Source organism: Xyrauchen texanus, chromosome 31 (genome assembly GCF_025860055.1).
Source record: "Xyrauchen texanus isolate HMW12.3.18 chromosome 31, RBS_HiC_50CHRs, whole genome shotgun sequence".
Classification (NCBI taxonomy): Eukaryota; Metazoa; Chordata; class Actinopteri; order Cypriniformes; family Catostomidae; genus Xyrauchen; species Xyrauchen texanus.
This window is the reverse complement of record NC_068306.1, coordinates 15,124,756-15,140,313: the sequence shown is the minus strand read 5'-3', so window position 1 is coordinate 15,140,313 and position 15,558 is coordinate 15,124,756. Positions and strand designations below refer to the sequence as shown.

At 36.8% G+C, this 15,558-nt stretch overlaps 1 protein-coding gene across 2 annotated transcripts in view; it reads right to left on the bottom strand.

Moving 5' to 3' along the window:
* The window catches only part of vav2 (vav 2 guanine nucleotide exchange factor), a 278,862-nt gene that overhangs the window by 25,833 nt on the left and 237,471 nt on the right, over positions 1-15,558 (bottom strand). For both annotated transcript variants that reach the window (XM_052100817.1, XM_052100818.1), the window contains exons 5-8: positions 12,779-12,884; positions 10,657-10,755; positions 8,090-8,158; positions 7,385-7,485 (exon numbers count right to left, since the gene is read on the bottom strand). In XM_052100817.1, the coding sequence (XP_051956777.1) occupies positions 7,385-7,485; positions 8,090-8,158; positions 10,657-10,755; positions 12,779-12,884 (375 nt within the window). The remainder of the gene's footprint in view (positions 1-7,384; positions 7,486-8,089; positions 8,159-10,656; positions 10,756-12,778; positions 12,885-15,558) is intronic.

Sequence of the window (15,558 nt, the reverse complement as noted above, 5' to 3'; positions counted from 1 at the left end):
GTTGAATGTTCCAGTTAGGAGTGCTAAATAAACCCACATCCCCAAAAGCATTCAAGTTGTAAAAAGAGGGTGTTGAAATGGGATAAAGGTTCCAATTTGTGGTGTTGCTGTCTTGTTTGCTTTGTTAAACAAGCCAAGCTTAGGCATGCAACATTGTGACAACTGCAATGATGAAACAGTCAAGGCTTTTCAAACTCTTGTGTTAAAGTTCAGCCTGGTTTTGCCCTTCTTTGGCACTTTAGACACTGAGTGTTGGACATGATGGAGAAAGATGGAAAGAAAAAAGCCCTGGGTTGCTAAAGTGTGAATATTCCCCAGGGTTGAAAGCCTTTGCCATGGCTGTGTAAACACATGCTCTTTGAATTCATCTCTCTTCCGGTGCTTTTGCCTGCCGCACTGGCTTTCTCATTATGGCCAAGCTGTCATGCATGTTATTTCACAGAAAATACAATTTGGTATAGACAGTCTCCTTCCAGCTTTCATCTGTTCCTTAGAAGAAAACAAACAAACAACAGGGCCGCCAAGGAAAACGCAGAGCAAAGTGAAAGTGACAGGCGAGTGAGAGAAGTAATAGTCTCTGACACAAGGCATTGAAGACCCCTCACCTTCACTTTAACACAACACGCATTGAGCGAATAGAGGCTCAATCTCAATGCAAACCAACTAATAAAGTTTCACTGCAACTCTGCACTCATTCATGTGCTATTGTTTAAATTAGTTGGGGAATCACTAATAAAATACTTGACTGGAAAGTCTCAAGTACTGTATGCTTTAGTTTTCTGATGGCTGCTATGTCTCACACTCAGTGCATGTGATGCAAATTTTGTCCTCATCAGAGACCAAGCAGACTGTCTGCAAGTAGCCCAGCTTTGGTTGTATATGCATTTTTTGTACTAAAGAGAATCACAAAGCAGACATGCGTGAGACATAACAGAACACAAGCAAGTATACTTAGCCTTAAGTCCTGTTTGAGGGTTTAACGACTGGTCTGAAATCTCCAATTTGCCTCTGTCTCGAGTTGGGTTTTTAGAAAGCAGCTTGATGATTTTGATGAAACAAGATGGTATTTTTGCTTTTCAATATGCCTTTCACAGCGTCAACAGACCTGAAAAGCTTCTCAATTATTTCATTCTGTGGTATGCAGTGCTGCAAAAGGTCACAGGGACTTACAAGAGGCGATAACAAAATTAATTAAAAGGCAGCTGGGTTTTTGGAGTGATGAAGATAGCAGGCACACAACGGGAAAATCCCCTGGCCATTTCTCTCTTTGTTGAGAGAAAAGAGAGAGGAACCACGCATCCCATAATGAAAAAGAGAAACATGCCAATCAGATGAATAATGGGAAAGGCAAATGACGCAGTCCTGCTCTAATGAAATGAATAATTTGCCAAAAATATTCAGCCTTGTTTAAAGCTTAATGTCACCAAATATAAATATAACCAGTCAGATTTCATTATTAGAAAAACATTTTCCCCTTGCTCTTTTGCTCATGTTTTTCACATTTTCCTCTAAGAAAAACAAATGAGTACATAAATATAAAAATATACATACATCATAATGTAATAATCTGATCACCCTATTGCCGTGCTGAATCATCCAACTTATGTTATTACATGACACACAAAAGAAATTATCTGGCAGAATGCCCAAGCTGCTCTTTCACATAAAACACTGCTGTCCCTGGTCCTCACTCAATGGAAAAGAGCAGCATTTTCCTTAAAATTATTTCTCATTTTGTGTTCCAAAGAAAGAAAGTAATGCGGTTTGGACTGATCAGCTCAGACATTTTTTTAGTGTACTATCAAGTTTGCACATGTTTTTAGACTCGCAGACTTTTAGCAAATCAAACTTGATAGTACACTAAAAAAAGGTCTTAGATGATTTACTAACTTAGTCTTTTAAAGATCTTTCAGATGCGCAAAATAGCACCCCTTGGCAATTTTTGCACGTTTCTCCGAAATGAATATGCAATTTAGTGGCGTGCCTCCAAATGCACATAATAAAGGGCAGTTTAAATGCAAATGAATCAAATTGCACCCACAAAGTGATTTATCAAGCCTGAAAGTCATTTCATGTTTGGAAACTACGAGAGCAAATTAATACGAATGAAAGGCAGGTATTAATCCGATATGTACTGTGCATCATGCTTTCATTGTGACAAAAAGGAGACTTTGAGAACAGATAATAAGTGTAACACCCTTTATTGACACACATAAATGTGAAATTAAATTAATACTAATGAAACAACTGTTTCATTCAATTATTTTAAAACTTGATATCATAACTGACAACATAATAAGCTTACAAACAATTTATGCCCAAATTATGTCATAATTGATTGTTTTAAACATTGTTTTTAACTGCCAAAATATTGCTAAATATTTTAAGTGGCGGTTCTTTCTAGTACTTGAAGCAGGCCGATACACACCTGTGCAGCTCATTTTGCCATGGTCAAGAAATTAGCGGTTTGAAATTCAGATTTAATTTAAGTATACATCAGTGGTTTGATGGCTTAACGTGTACATAATACTGTATTTTCTTTGTGAATTATGAAAATTTCAAGTGAAGAGTGTCATGTGCATTCTCATCAACTACTCTTTTTAATTAGCAGGGATTTTATGATGATATCATACAATCCTATAAATAAACATATAAATGCCATATTGAGTAAAAATACAATGGTATTTAGTGAGAGCTGTACTTTAATTGCATTTAGCGCAAGTACTACATGCAAAAACCTCCTTTTGAAGGGTGTGTCGAACATATTTGCACACATATTTATTTGTGCTGATTTTTTTTTTGTAAATCGGCCGCAAAAAACATACAACACGCACATGCAATTTCATAGATTGTACAAGCAAATTAGCACCTGTTATTTGAGATCTTAGTAAATCGGGGCCATAGAGTAGAATATAGGCTGGTAGGGAGAAAGAAAAAAGAAAGAAAGAAAGAAAGAAAGAAAAAAGTGCATGATTTCAGTGATAGGGCATAGAAAAATGTGTGAAAGAATGGGGCCATACTTCTGCTATGTTGTGCCAAAGTGCACGTTAGTGGGAGCACCCACAGAAGACTGGCTCAATGAGATGACAGGCTCAGAATTACATAAACAAAAGAGTGTGGGCGAGAGAGGCGGTGCTGTCATGCTGACTCTGCGTGATGCTGCCCGCCGGGCTCAGGGAAGAGCCTTGTAATGGGCCAATTACCTATGCAAACTGACAAATGAAAACAATAGGGCTGCCTTCTCTATCTCTATTATTTTCATTTCTTTTTATAGGAGGTAATCGATCCCTGTCACCAATTTAAACAAATTAGATCCTTATAATCAGCATATAAACACACAGTCACAGCGGTAAACCAATCGCACATTTGTTTCAGTTAAAAGGATAGTTAACCAACAATAAAAATGTAATCGTTTACTCACTATCATGCTGTTGCAATCCTGTATGATTGTTGGCATACAATGACTGAATTGTGACTGAAGCTGTCATTCTGTCTAAGGTATCCTTTTGTGTTCCAAGGAAGAAAGTAACAACATGTGGGTAAGTTAATGATAACAGAAGTTTCATTTTTGGGTGAACTATCTCTTTAATATGAGTTCTCTTTGGACAGAACATTTAGAGAGAAGGTGTCAAAGGAGCATGCAGTCATTAGTGAAACCAACCCTGTCATTATCATTACTGTTAGGAATATTTTGGATCTGGTCGCGATCTCCAATTCCCCCGGTCCTGTCTACCTATGTTCGTGCCCAGTGAAGCGCAGTCATGAGTCTGAGTCTCTGTAGACTTCGCAAGGTCTGTATTCAATCTATTTAATGTTTATTAGAGCAGGCATGTCATTTATATTTTCATGAGACAATAAACAGCCAATGGGAAAGCGGTAACAAGGCCTAGGGTCAAGGGGGAGAAAATGGGTTTAGAGGCCATATACAGATCTTCCAGCCGTGATTACGTTACGGTTGACTTTGTTGATGGGTGTGACCTTAATCAGATCACAGAAATAAGTATGCGGAACATGATAAAGAGGAAAAGAAAAACGGTCAGCAGTTGCTAAATATATTGACTCACTATCGTGCTCACTGCAGCCTGCATCTGGGGTCAACTGAATACACATGGAAGGTCAGAAGCACACACACACACACACATGGAGCAGAACAGCATGTACAATTTCATATTTCTCACAATTACCTACACCACAGTAATGTGGAGATCAGCCCTCCATGTGAGAATGGCAAATGCTTTAGCCCTCTGCCACGGTAATATTCAATGAATATGATACCAAGTCTCGGTTACTCTCATAAGTGCCTATATGATAATTCTCATCTGGAGCAGTCATTTACCCACCCGAGAGATAAGATACCTATGAAATCACTCAAGTGTAGGTTAAATTAGATGTCCTCAGCAGAGAAGATGATAAAGAAGATTGGAGTTTTTAATGTGCTTAAGTGTTTAAAAGCATGCACAAAAACAAACCAGAAACAAAGCTTGCTTGATACTCTTGAAGGTATAGTTAAATCAAAAATTAAAATACGGTCATCGTTTACTCACCCCTAACGTTATTTTTGGGTGAACTATTCCTTTAAAACGTTCATTTTCAAATAAGGTTTGAAATAAATAAAAAAAAAACATTTTATTTATATTTTTAGAAAGTTTGCAGTCTGAAACATGACAATAAACTAGGCTGCCAGTGATAATTATTCCAATCGATTTCCTCATTTTGTGCCAATTCCATTTATTGTTATAATTTCGTTAAAATTCTGCTCTGTGCATGAGATGACATTAAAGAGTGATATTTACCATTATTAAACACCCACTTCACACTAAGATCCACACTAAAATCACACTCAAATTGACAGACACTGTAAGCCTCATGCATCTCTAAAACCACTTTTCAGAGAGTTTTGTAACCCTGGATCCAATAAATTTGTGCCCCTTGAGATCAAAATCCAAGAATTGATGCAAAGGTAATTTCGAAGATCTTACTGCAAGGTCATCTGGCAGTTTAATAAACCAGAACACTAGAACACAGTTCTCATCTCTGAGGAAACACACACACTTTATTTGCAGAGAAGTCATAATTTTTTGTTACACCTACTTAGGTTTATTAAGTAAGTCACAGTTGAGATGAAAAAGCCATTGTGCTGAGCATAGCAAGAGTAGAATACTTGTATGAAAATACAGACATGGAGATTTTCAGTAATGCCTGATAATGCAGACTCTAATGTAGTGTAGCATGACTAGAATAAGCTGACTGTTATAGGATGTGTCACTTATTCAAGCCTCAGTGTTTCTCAAAGCGAGTGTACTGCAGAGAAATGGCACATTACTGAACTGAATCAGCAGCAGTCCCAGACCAATGACCTGGGGCACTCAAGGTACAGCCACTCAACTTCAGAGAAAATATGTGCTGCACATCTGCATTTTTATATTTTATGCTGTGTTTGCAAGAGAATATTAAAGGAATAGTTCACCCAAAAATGAAAAATGTATCCTGATGCTCACTCTGACATGGTTCCAACCTCTTATAATTTTTTCTTCCATGAAACACAGAAGGATATGTTAGCCAGAATGTCTGAGCAGCTTTTTCAATACAATGGAAGTCTTTTTTATAATTCCAAGCTCTAAAAAAATACAAAAAAGCATTATAAAAGTAGTACTGTACTTTCCGGAAATAAAGTCACACCTGTATGTTTGTTGTACTATATTCATTCATTATTATATTCATTCATTAACAATTGTCTATCTGTAGATATTTCTGATATATTAACCTCCATGCTGTGTGTATTTCCTGAGAAAAAGCCTTGCAGTTCTATTTCAAAACAGTGTTCATTGAAAAGGAAGAAGCAGAAGCAAATAAGTTAATGCTTACTAACTGGGCATTTATTGACTGACAGTATGCTGCACTTACTGATCGCTCTGCATAATTGTATTTCTGTATTCTTTTTTATTGATATTTAATCATTTGTACTTTTTACATTTATTTTCTAACCTTTTATTCTTATTTTGTTTTTATTTTCACGCACGCATGCACGCACGCATGTAAAAATAAACCACATTTATAGCATAATAACCTTGTAATTACCAGTTTGTAACCTAAAAAATTGTCCTTGGAAACCACATAAACATGCAACACACACACACACACACACATTGTATTTTCTTTATAATTTTTATGTAAACACTTTGAATTGCCATTGTGTATGAAATGTGCTATACAAATAAACTTGCCTGCCTAATTATCCAGTTCAATGACTGAAGGTTTTTACTAAAGGTTTAAAGAAATGCCATTTTGTGAGCATGTGAGGAGCTGTGTTTGACAGTGGTCTAGTTTGTAGTCCAATAATGCTATGATGGGATTAAATATTTCAACAGGTTGCATTAAGTACTATAAAAAGGCAAAATATTCTGAATTGGCCACTTTAAAATGCTTCTAGCATCTCTATGACTGATATTTTCATCTGTTTGAGTGTAAGCATAGTATGCGTTTTGGTTCCAAATCTTCTGAAGTCATAATATAGTTTTGTTTAAGGAGCAGCTGAAATTTAAGTAATTATTCACTAATATGCTTGCCCTCAGCCAAAGGCGAGGACAAGATAATCAGTGAATATCTGAAATTTCGGTCAGTTCCACACACAAAGCAACTGAAAGACTTCAAAAGGCAAGGAATTTAGTGCACAAGCAATATGGACTACTTTTATACTTTAATAATTTTTGTTATTGTCCTTTTTGGAGCTTGGCATTTTAAATCTTCATCCACTTTCACTGTACAGAAAAGAGCAGGTCATATATTCTTGGCATCTTTTTTGAGTTTCATGGAAGAAGATAATCAAGTCTGTTTGCAAAAAAACGAGGGTGACTAACTGATGAACATTTTTCATTTTGGGTTTAAATATTCCTTTAGGTTCTGCTCTTTTTTTAGGTAATGTTGTTTTTAGAGGGATAACATTTGAACAAAGAAAGACACTGTATACCCCCCGGTATCTGTCATCTATTGTGGATAAAGTAGCTATAACACCTCCCTTGATTCTCTATTAACTGAACCTTGATTTTTGATACAAGGGCTACAGCAGACAAAAGAGCACTCAAAACAGGAAGCATTTTGCCTTAAAGCAACAGACTCTTACAGACAGGTCTATTTTCTTCATAAGCCCTGTGGTTTTGTGGGCTCTGACAAGGATTTATTTTCAAATAGGTGAGCTGCTGTGGACAGGCCTTCTGGCCTGATGGAATTTTTGGGGTGGAGGATGGCATAAGACTTTGCCTCCCTCACTTGAGGTCAGCTCAGATCAACAGAGGCTTAAGGTGTTGACAAAACTGTGAGATGTTATAACAGAACCGACAGTGATAAACTGCCTCTCTGACACACTCCATAGAGGTACAGTACTGACCTCTCCTTGAAGTCCAGAAAGACCTTTCCCAGGCCGTTGCCCCCACTAACCATGGTCAGGTCAATGGCCCTCAGCAGAGCAAAGTGGACCTTGATGATGTCCTGCGGAAATGAAGAATTGTCAACATCCACCCAAGCATCATTTAGCTGTTTGTAACATTCATTCGTTCCACAAAATCATGCACTGACTGTGAGGAATGAGCTTTTACCATCTGTTTATGCAAGGGCTACAACAGCTGACGTGTTAGTTTATTAGATCAATTAAAAAAGTTTAATGCCGCTAAATTAATGCAGTTAACACATTTTCCTAATTTCACATTTCAAATCACAATCATGTAACTGAACTTTTCTTTTATTAGTAAGTGATGGAGAAGGGCCTTCAGCTAATTAATAAAAAACACAAAATTAATAAAAGTGAATTATGTGTATGTAATCCTATATTTAAGCTCATGAATAAAGCTAACCTTGACAGTACAGCACAAATGTCTTGTAATAGAAATGTAATTAAAACTGAACGCACTACATTTTGAAAGTAAACAAATATATATTTAGAGTTTTTTTTCACAGCAAATTCAAAATTAAATTACCACATCAGCTCAACTCAATCATATTAATTCATTAACAACCCTTGTTTTTTGTACATTATCCATTTAAAACAGGTAAAATAATATGTTGTTAACATAATGCACAGTGAATGATGACTCACCTCTAAATTCACAAATATGTTCTCCATCTCCTGTGGTGTAAACACTTGCTTCAGGGGAATCATATAATTCTATAAAGGCAAAACAGAAAAAGAAAAAAAGAATCCTATTAATGGCCACATCGGTTTTTTTTTTTTTTTTTGGCCAACAGCACACATGGCAGAAACAAAAATCAAGCAAATGTATTCCAGAAATGGCTCACATAATTAATTGACATTCATTCAAAACCAAAGCTTAATAAGTATCTTAATAAATCCCCTTGAAGCTAACAATCAAACACATGCACCTTGTTATGGTCTAGTAAATGCCTTTGACAAACAAAGTCAAATACTGTTTGTTTAATGTGGCTGCGGGATTGCTGTTCAAATAAAATAAAACCTTTGAAATCCGGGCAAAAGCATAAATTAATTTGTTTCAACTGCAAAGCAAAAAGGAGCTTAGATTGCAAAGCAATAATGACACATTTGGCTTAATTAGAAAGAATGAATCAAGAGACAGTTGTTAATCAAAGCTTCTGTATAAAATAGGAAATCTGCCTGACCCTCACAGTTTTGTAAAGACTGAGATTAATCACACCTAATAAAATGTAATTGGCTTATTTTGTGTCACGACTCAAATTCCAGGTGAGAGCACAACTGGAATCAGGACAGGGTAAAGCATCACACATTGGAGCTTGTACGATTTGTACAAACAAGTGTGCATGAGTGCATGTTATACCCCAAGGGCTCAATTGAGTCTCATGCCAACAGTATTGATTTACTGAACGGATATGTATTCTCACTTTGTAGCAAGTGCATGGCATTTCTGACCTGTGACTGACCTCCAGTCCAGAGGGTAAAGGGAGGGCACAGCACACACACATTCACAATCATACATTAAGAAGATACATCCAATTCTTTGACCCCTCTAATTCTTACAGAACCCATTGATAATCTGTACATTCAACATTAAATTTCATTAACAAGCCATTTCCAAAACATGACAGATTTTTGAGTGAAACTGGATATTCAAAGAGAAATAAATGTAGGGCAGGACTTTATTCTATTCACAAGGATTTGATTGGAGCTAAACATGAATGCGAGTTTGCAGTCAACTGTGGAGCCCTACTCCCCTTCTGAAACACCACCGGCACCCACTTTGTGGAGGACATGAAGGCTGGAGGTCACGTTTGCCCACAAGAACATCTCAACTGATCCCAGTTGTAACACTTTCAAATCTATGGTGATTTGCCTAACCTTTATTAATGTTAACCACCATTAAATTACTGCGACGCCATTCAACTATTTTAGGCAAGATTTCCAAAAAGCTGTCTAAAACAATGCCTAACTTGCAATTTGGCTTTTGGTTAACACAATGTGTGGTCTAGGTGATGTCAGCCAAAAAGCAAAGTTATTTCAGAGGCAGAGCAGGTTATTACTTTGATGGGGTGGGATGTATAACTTAATTCCAGATGTTTTTTTTTTTTATTCAGAATAAACAATGTTTACAAAGAGATCACAAAAAAAGTCTGGTTTCTTTAAGAATAACTTTGTATTAATTAGAAGTCGACTGATAGTTGATTTTGCCGATACGATAACAAAGGTGGTGGAAAAGACAGATAACCGATTAATCAGTCGACAGTTTTTTAAAAATGATTTATAGAATGTGAAAAAAAGTATTTCCATACTATGATGGGCAACCAAAATCCCAATAATAACCAGAATAAAATTAAGATTTGGTGGGTAACGCATGACTTTTAACTAAAATACACTTACATTGAAATGATGGAGACTTGGCTCAATTACATCCTCTATATTTAATGTAGCTTTATATAACCTACATTCACTAGATTAAAACTATTGGTAACTATCTGCATAGATTTTTGCTCCAAAAAGCATCCGGCACGATTAATCTGTAAAACCGATATATCGGTCTACCTCTAGTATTAATGTTTGATTTTATTGGGCTTATTAAAGCTAGACCTCTACAAAGGATATATGAACATAATTTTACATTATTTAACATATTTAAAACTTTTTATGGCCTTAAATTCCGAAAAGTTAATTTTAATACTTTTTAAGGACCTGTGTATACTCTGATAACATGGACTGATGGATTATACACAATAAGAGCACATTAATTAAAACAAGTATAGATTTTGAGATCATGTTGACTCTAAAAAAGTAGACTCATTGCACAAGCCAACTATGCACACTTATCACCGACTCACCAGGCTTAGTTTTCATCTTTTGTCCTCTCTGTGTGTCTATATTGAGTAGTGTTGTCCAATTAGTCGGTACCGATACCAGTGAAATTTCACGGTTCTCGATACCAATTTCGATATCAAAGAAAACATTTGCTAATATGATGTGCTATTGAACACACTCCTTTAGCCTATTTAAGGTTCAATTTCAGCGTAAATAATACATGAAAAGATATGCGTGTTTCAAGTGTTTTTAACACTTAGTTGTTTTTAAGCAGGGCACTACTGAAATCTGTATTTTTTCTTTTTTTTTATATATATAATTTTTCTAGAATTTCATGTTTTAAAGTTTCATTTCATTTCATTTTCAAAATGGTGTCTAATCACCTTCTCAATGTCCTCCAGTGTCTTGTAGTACTTTGCCTCCGTCTCCTGAATCTCCACCAAGCAGCAGTTTCTCTTGTCATCTTCCGTCATGCCCATTTTCTGTTATGGGAAAAAGAGACAAACACAAAGAACAGGATACTGTTGGTTTAATCCATTAAGATGCCAGCTCAGCATCTTTAAACACCTGCACAAAGTACCAAACTGTTATTTAAGGCAATTCAGGTCACAATCAGGACAGCCAAGATCAAAGCACATTACATCAAAAGACAGGAGGAGGACAGAGAGTATTTCACAAAAAAACTTCCAAGAGCAACATTGACAAGGACTGTGGGTTATAATACAGTGGTTTAAACAGGAGTTTCATTCTCTCATTCATTCAAAACAACACAAACGTCTAAGTCTAAGGCACAAATACTGTAGGAAAGCCACAAATGTGGTTTTGATGAAGACTCTCAACTACATGAGGCCAATTTGCAGAAAAATAACAACAGAAAATTATCTAATAGAAAATCATGCAAGTGATTAAATGAAATCACTGGGATTTGGTGTAATGTGAGCGGGTTTGCAAGCTTGGTTGGGATGGTGATAGTACTAATGTTGGGGGAAGGCACGCCAGCTGGAGGCCAGGGCTGCAATGAACATCTGGGCCTGGAGGTGCATGATGCCAAAGCAAACCTGCCCACATCCAGTGAAATTTAAGATAAAAAAACAATTGTTTTGTTACAGAGCTAGAAAGTCAAAGAGGGAGGGAGAAAAAAGAAAGAAAGATCTCCCCAGAAGGCCACCTTTGTAAAAGTGTTGCATAAAGCTGACAGTATAAGACAAGGCAAATACATCTGTGACTTTAAATTACAAATGGGACTAAATCCAGTGACATTATTGTCTGCAGAACTTTTATTAGCATTTGGGAGCAATTGTGGTCAAATCTGGAATTCATCTGACATATGATGATGGCTTTAGACAAAGTATACTTTGAGAAAAGCCACAAAACATTTGAGAGGAGGGTAAATGGGGAATAACCCACATCTGCCCCCCCACCCTCCCCCCTCATTTGATTAGATGTATTTGTAATTCTGAGAGAGTAATGTGTCCTTTTGCATTATCTGGCTGATGGCACACATTATGTGTCTCAATATGAGTGTATGTGTGTATCCATTTGAAGGCGTGACTCAGCAGTCCTCTCTATGTGTAGTAGGTATTTTGGCCCTTTAGGGTTTAAATAACCTAACATTAGCTCACTCACAGTGACAGGGGAACATTAGAGCTGGGACACATTCTTCTCCTATCTCCTTCTTTCCAGCAAAGAAAGACACATAACATGACAATTGGCATAAAATCAACCTTTAGTGTACTTTGTGAAGGTGAGCTCATTATCACTTATGGGCAGGCCCAGTCAGAATCTACTAACTTTTCCGGTCATGGAGAAAAAATCCGCAGAGTTCCGCAGAATGTATTATGACATGATAAAATGCATTTAATGGGGCTTAATGTAGCATACGTTTTGCAGAATTTCCATGTTTTTCCCCTTACATTAAAGAATAAAGTGACCGTGTGCTGTTTTAAAGGAGCTTAAGTTTTGCAGAATTTCCTCATTGTTTTTTCCACCTTACTATTGAAGCATTTAGTGACCTTGTGCTGTAAAGCTCCAAAAATGTGAAATCAAGCAAGAAATTTATAACAGAACTTTCATTTTTGTGTGGAAACAAAATTATTTTAAAATTATAATTTTTATGTTTTATCCTTGAATAATTGAATGCGTAGAACTTGACAGAAATTCTGTTGGTGCAGATTCCATGTGGACCAACACCTTACTATTCTATATCCCCTTACTATTGTGGGTTCTTGTGTTCTTCATATGCATACAATATATGACACTCAAAGGTTTGCACCGACATAACGAAAGGAAAGAGGAGCACTGAAGGATCTCAAGGTAATCATGAGTGGTCCAGCATGACACTTACCTGCATGTATCTGATCTGCAGCATTGAGGAGGCAAAGCAGCAAATGTAAGCAGAGCAAGTTAACTTGCGCACAGCCGTAGGAAAATGACAGGAAATCATTCCATCTATAACCTCTCTCACACACGCACTAATTAATGTTGTCCATATGGTGTCTCACTCACCATGGGCTGTCTAACCTCCACCTTGATGATGTCCTCATAGATATCGTCCCCATCGTCATCGCAGGGGACGCAGTCGTATATGTCATCCTCTCCCACATCATGCTCGCTATGCAAGAAAGAAGGCACAATGAAAGCAGTGGGTTAAAAATAAATAATCTTTCGAAAAAACAGCAACAGATGCTTCTAATTTAGACAGCATCATAGATTATAATGGGGTTCTATTCCTTTGGACTCTACACATCGAAGGATGTAATTGTATTTGGGTGAGACTAGTGGCAAGCAAAAGTGTTAAAAATACTACCCTTCCCAATTACTTTGTTCAGGAAAAACTTTGTTGAAAAAATCACTGCCAATCAGAACATATTTAGTGTTTTTTATGAAATGACAAACAGAAAATATCCCTGTTACGTGCCAGATATCACTGAAACAGGTGCAACGAAATATAACACATGTCTCTGTAGCAGCTCTAGGCTCAGTAAACAGCAGTGTAAAATATGTACGTGAACCATGGTCAGATTCTTTGTTTTGACAATCAGAAGAATTTCTACCTTTCAATCATTGTACATGTTCACAGGGCACCGCATATGTGCTCATTTAAGTGCCAGTAGGGCACTCCTGCTCCCACAAAATGCTCAGGGTTAGACAGCAAAATGCTCAGAGGGACTCATCACCCTCCATCTGCTCCAACACAACAGTCTCTAGAGTGTCTGTGTGTGTGTGTGTGTGTGTGTGTGTATTTGGAGTGTGGGTTTTGGAAAGAGGGAGCATGGCTAAGTCAACAGCTGCTATGGTGGAAGATAAAAGAATGGCTAAAATAGCTTAAATCACCTTTAATATTAGTTCATACAGCTATGTGAAGCAAAATGTGGACTAATGAGATTTCACAATGGCCGGAGGTACCCAGTACGATAGGGCAAAAATATAACCTAAGCAACTCAAAATATTGCAGGTTGCAGTCAGACAAAAAAAAATCTGATTACACTGAAGAGATTCGGTTAGTGTTGTTGCTTTATCACATCACACCTGGTTAGAATACAAAGTGTCTGGGACAGGGTTTTGACATATTTACGAGAGTGTGAGCATATGTGAGAATGTCTGTGACAATGAGTCACATATAAATGACAGTTTCTCAATAATATTTTAATCAAAGCCCTGATTAGATTATGCACATGTTTGTCAAGAGAGTAGAAAGAGCCGAGACTTTAGTGGTGGCATTCATCACTGCACACTCTGTTGTTGTTCTCTCAGACAACTAACATTAAGGCCAAAATAAAACAGGCCAATATCACACAAGATGTCCTTCCATGCCAGGTCCCAAACAAACTGTCATCAAATCAGTCATTCATCCCTGCCTAAGAGAAGAGCTCACTCTCTCATACACACACCCCAGCAGCTCTGCCAGACGGTTGTGTGACCAGACAGCAACAAGTAACCTTCCTAACTTCTGGTGATGTGTCCAATTGTAGGCTAGAACAAGTGTGAAAAGTTAATGCAGCTTGAATCAAAGGCCTGCCCAGGAAATTAGCGCTCTGACTCATTGGCTCACAGAAAACAGACATAGCCTTGAAGGATGACAAACATATCTCTCTTTTTCTTCTCTCCAACAAATAAGTGATAGCGAAATTAACACATACTTTCATAATGAGATGCAGTGGCAGTGTATTTGAAAATATCCAGTGCAGATGAAAAATAATTTACAGTTTGTTTGCCATAGAGATTGTTATTAGCATATGTGTGAGTGTACTAGTATCCTCTGGAAAGCTATATTTGCATTTTATAGGATTTTAAAAAGCAAGTAAAAAGATTACTTGCATGCTATAATATACCATGACTTTGCTATTATATAGAATATCACTCCAAGTTGTTTAACAGAACACATGTTTATTTCATTGTAAATTTAAGCTTATATTAGAGAAATGTTTGAAGTACAACTAGAGAGAAAATACTGGTCCATGCACTGCTGGCTTCAGGGAGGTTATGTGATTTATTTTGCTGCAATTACACATTCATTCCTAGCAACAACAAAAAAAATTAAATATATATATATATATATATATATATATATATATATATATATATATATATATATATTTGCACCAAACTTGCAGCTAATATTAGTAAATGTGCCAGAAGACTGTATTTTTTGTAAAGGATACCAAAATCACTACTCTACACACAGTTATAACTAGGGCTAGGTTGAAACTACAGCACCTGTATTGGTAGGCTGTAAATATCATTCATCATCTTTGTTTTAAATGCAGAGCAGGTTTTACTGAATCAGGGGGAAAGACTGGCATGGATATATAGAGGGCAGCTGGATTCAGCAGCCAATAGTTGGAGGACACTCGATCTGGCAGCGTTGCTAGGAGCTAATCCATCTGTGTGACCTTCTATACCTGCACAACCACAGCAGCAGCTTGAAATGTAAACTAGAGAAAACAGCTGCACAAATTTAAAACCGATGAAGTGAAGACTTGGATACAACTAAGAAATATACTTTTTACCTCTAATAATGTTTTCCTTGTATCTGGATTAGCCGTGCACGTATATGTAGCAATAATACATAGTTGCTAAAAAAGGTCTTCAATTCAGAGAATGCGACATCCACAACGTGCAATTAGGCAAAACATTTTTTGATGCAGCAGTTTCCTTCAGGATCAAAGCACTTAAAAAAATTTCAGGCAACATTTAGGCCATTTGGCCTTTAGTTTCATGAAAAAATTATCTGAACAAAATTATCCCCAGTTTTAAAAAATAAAGTTTTCAGTTATGGTCTGCTA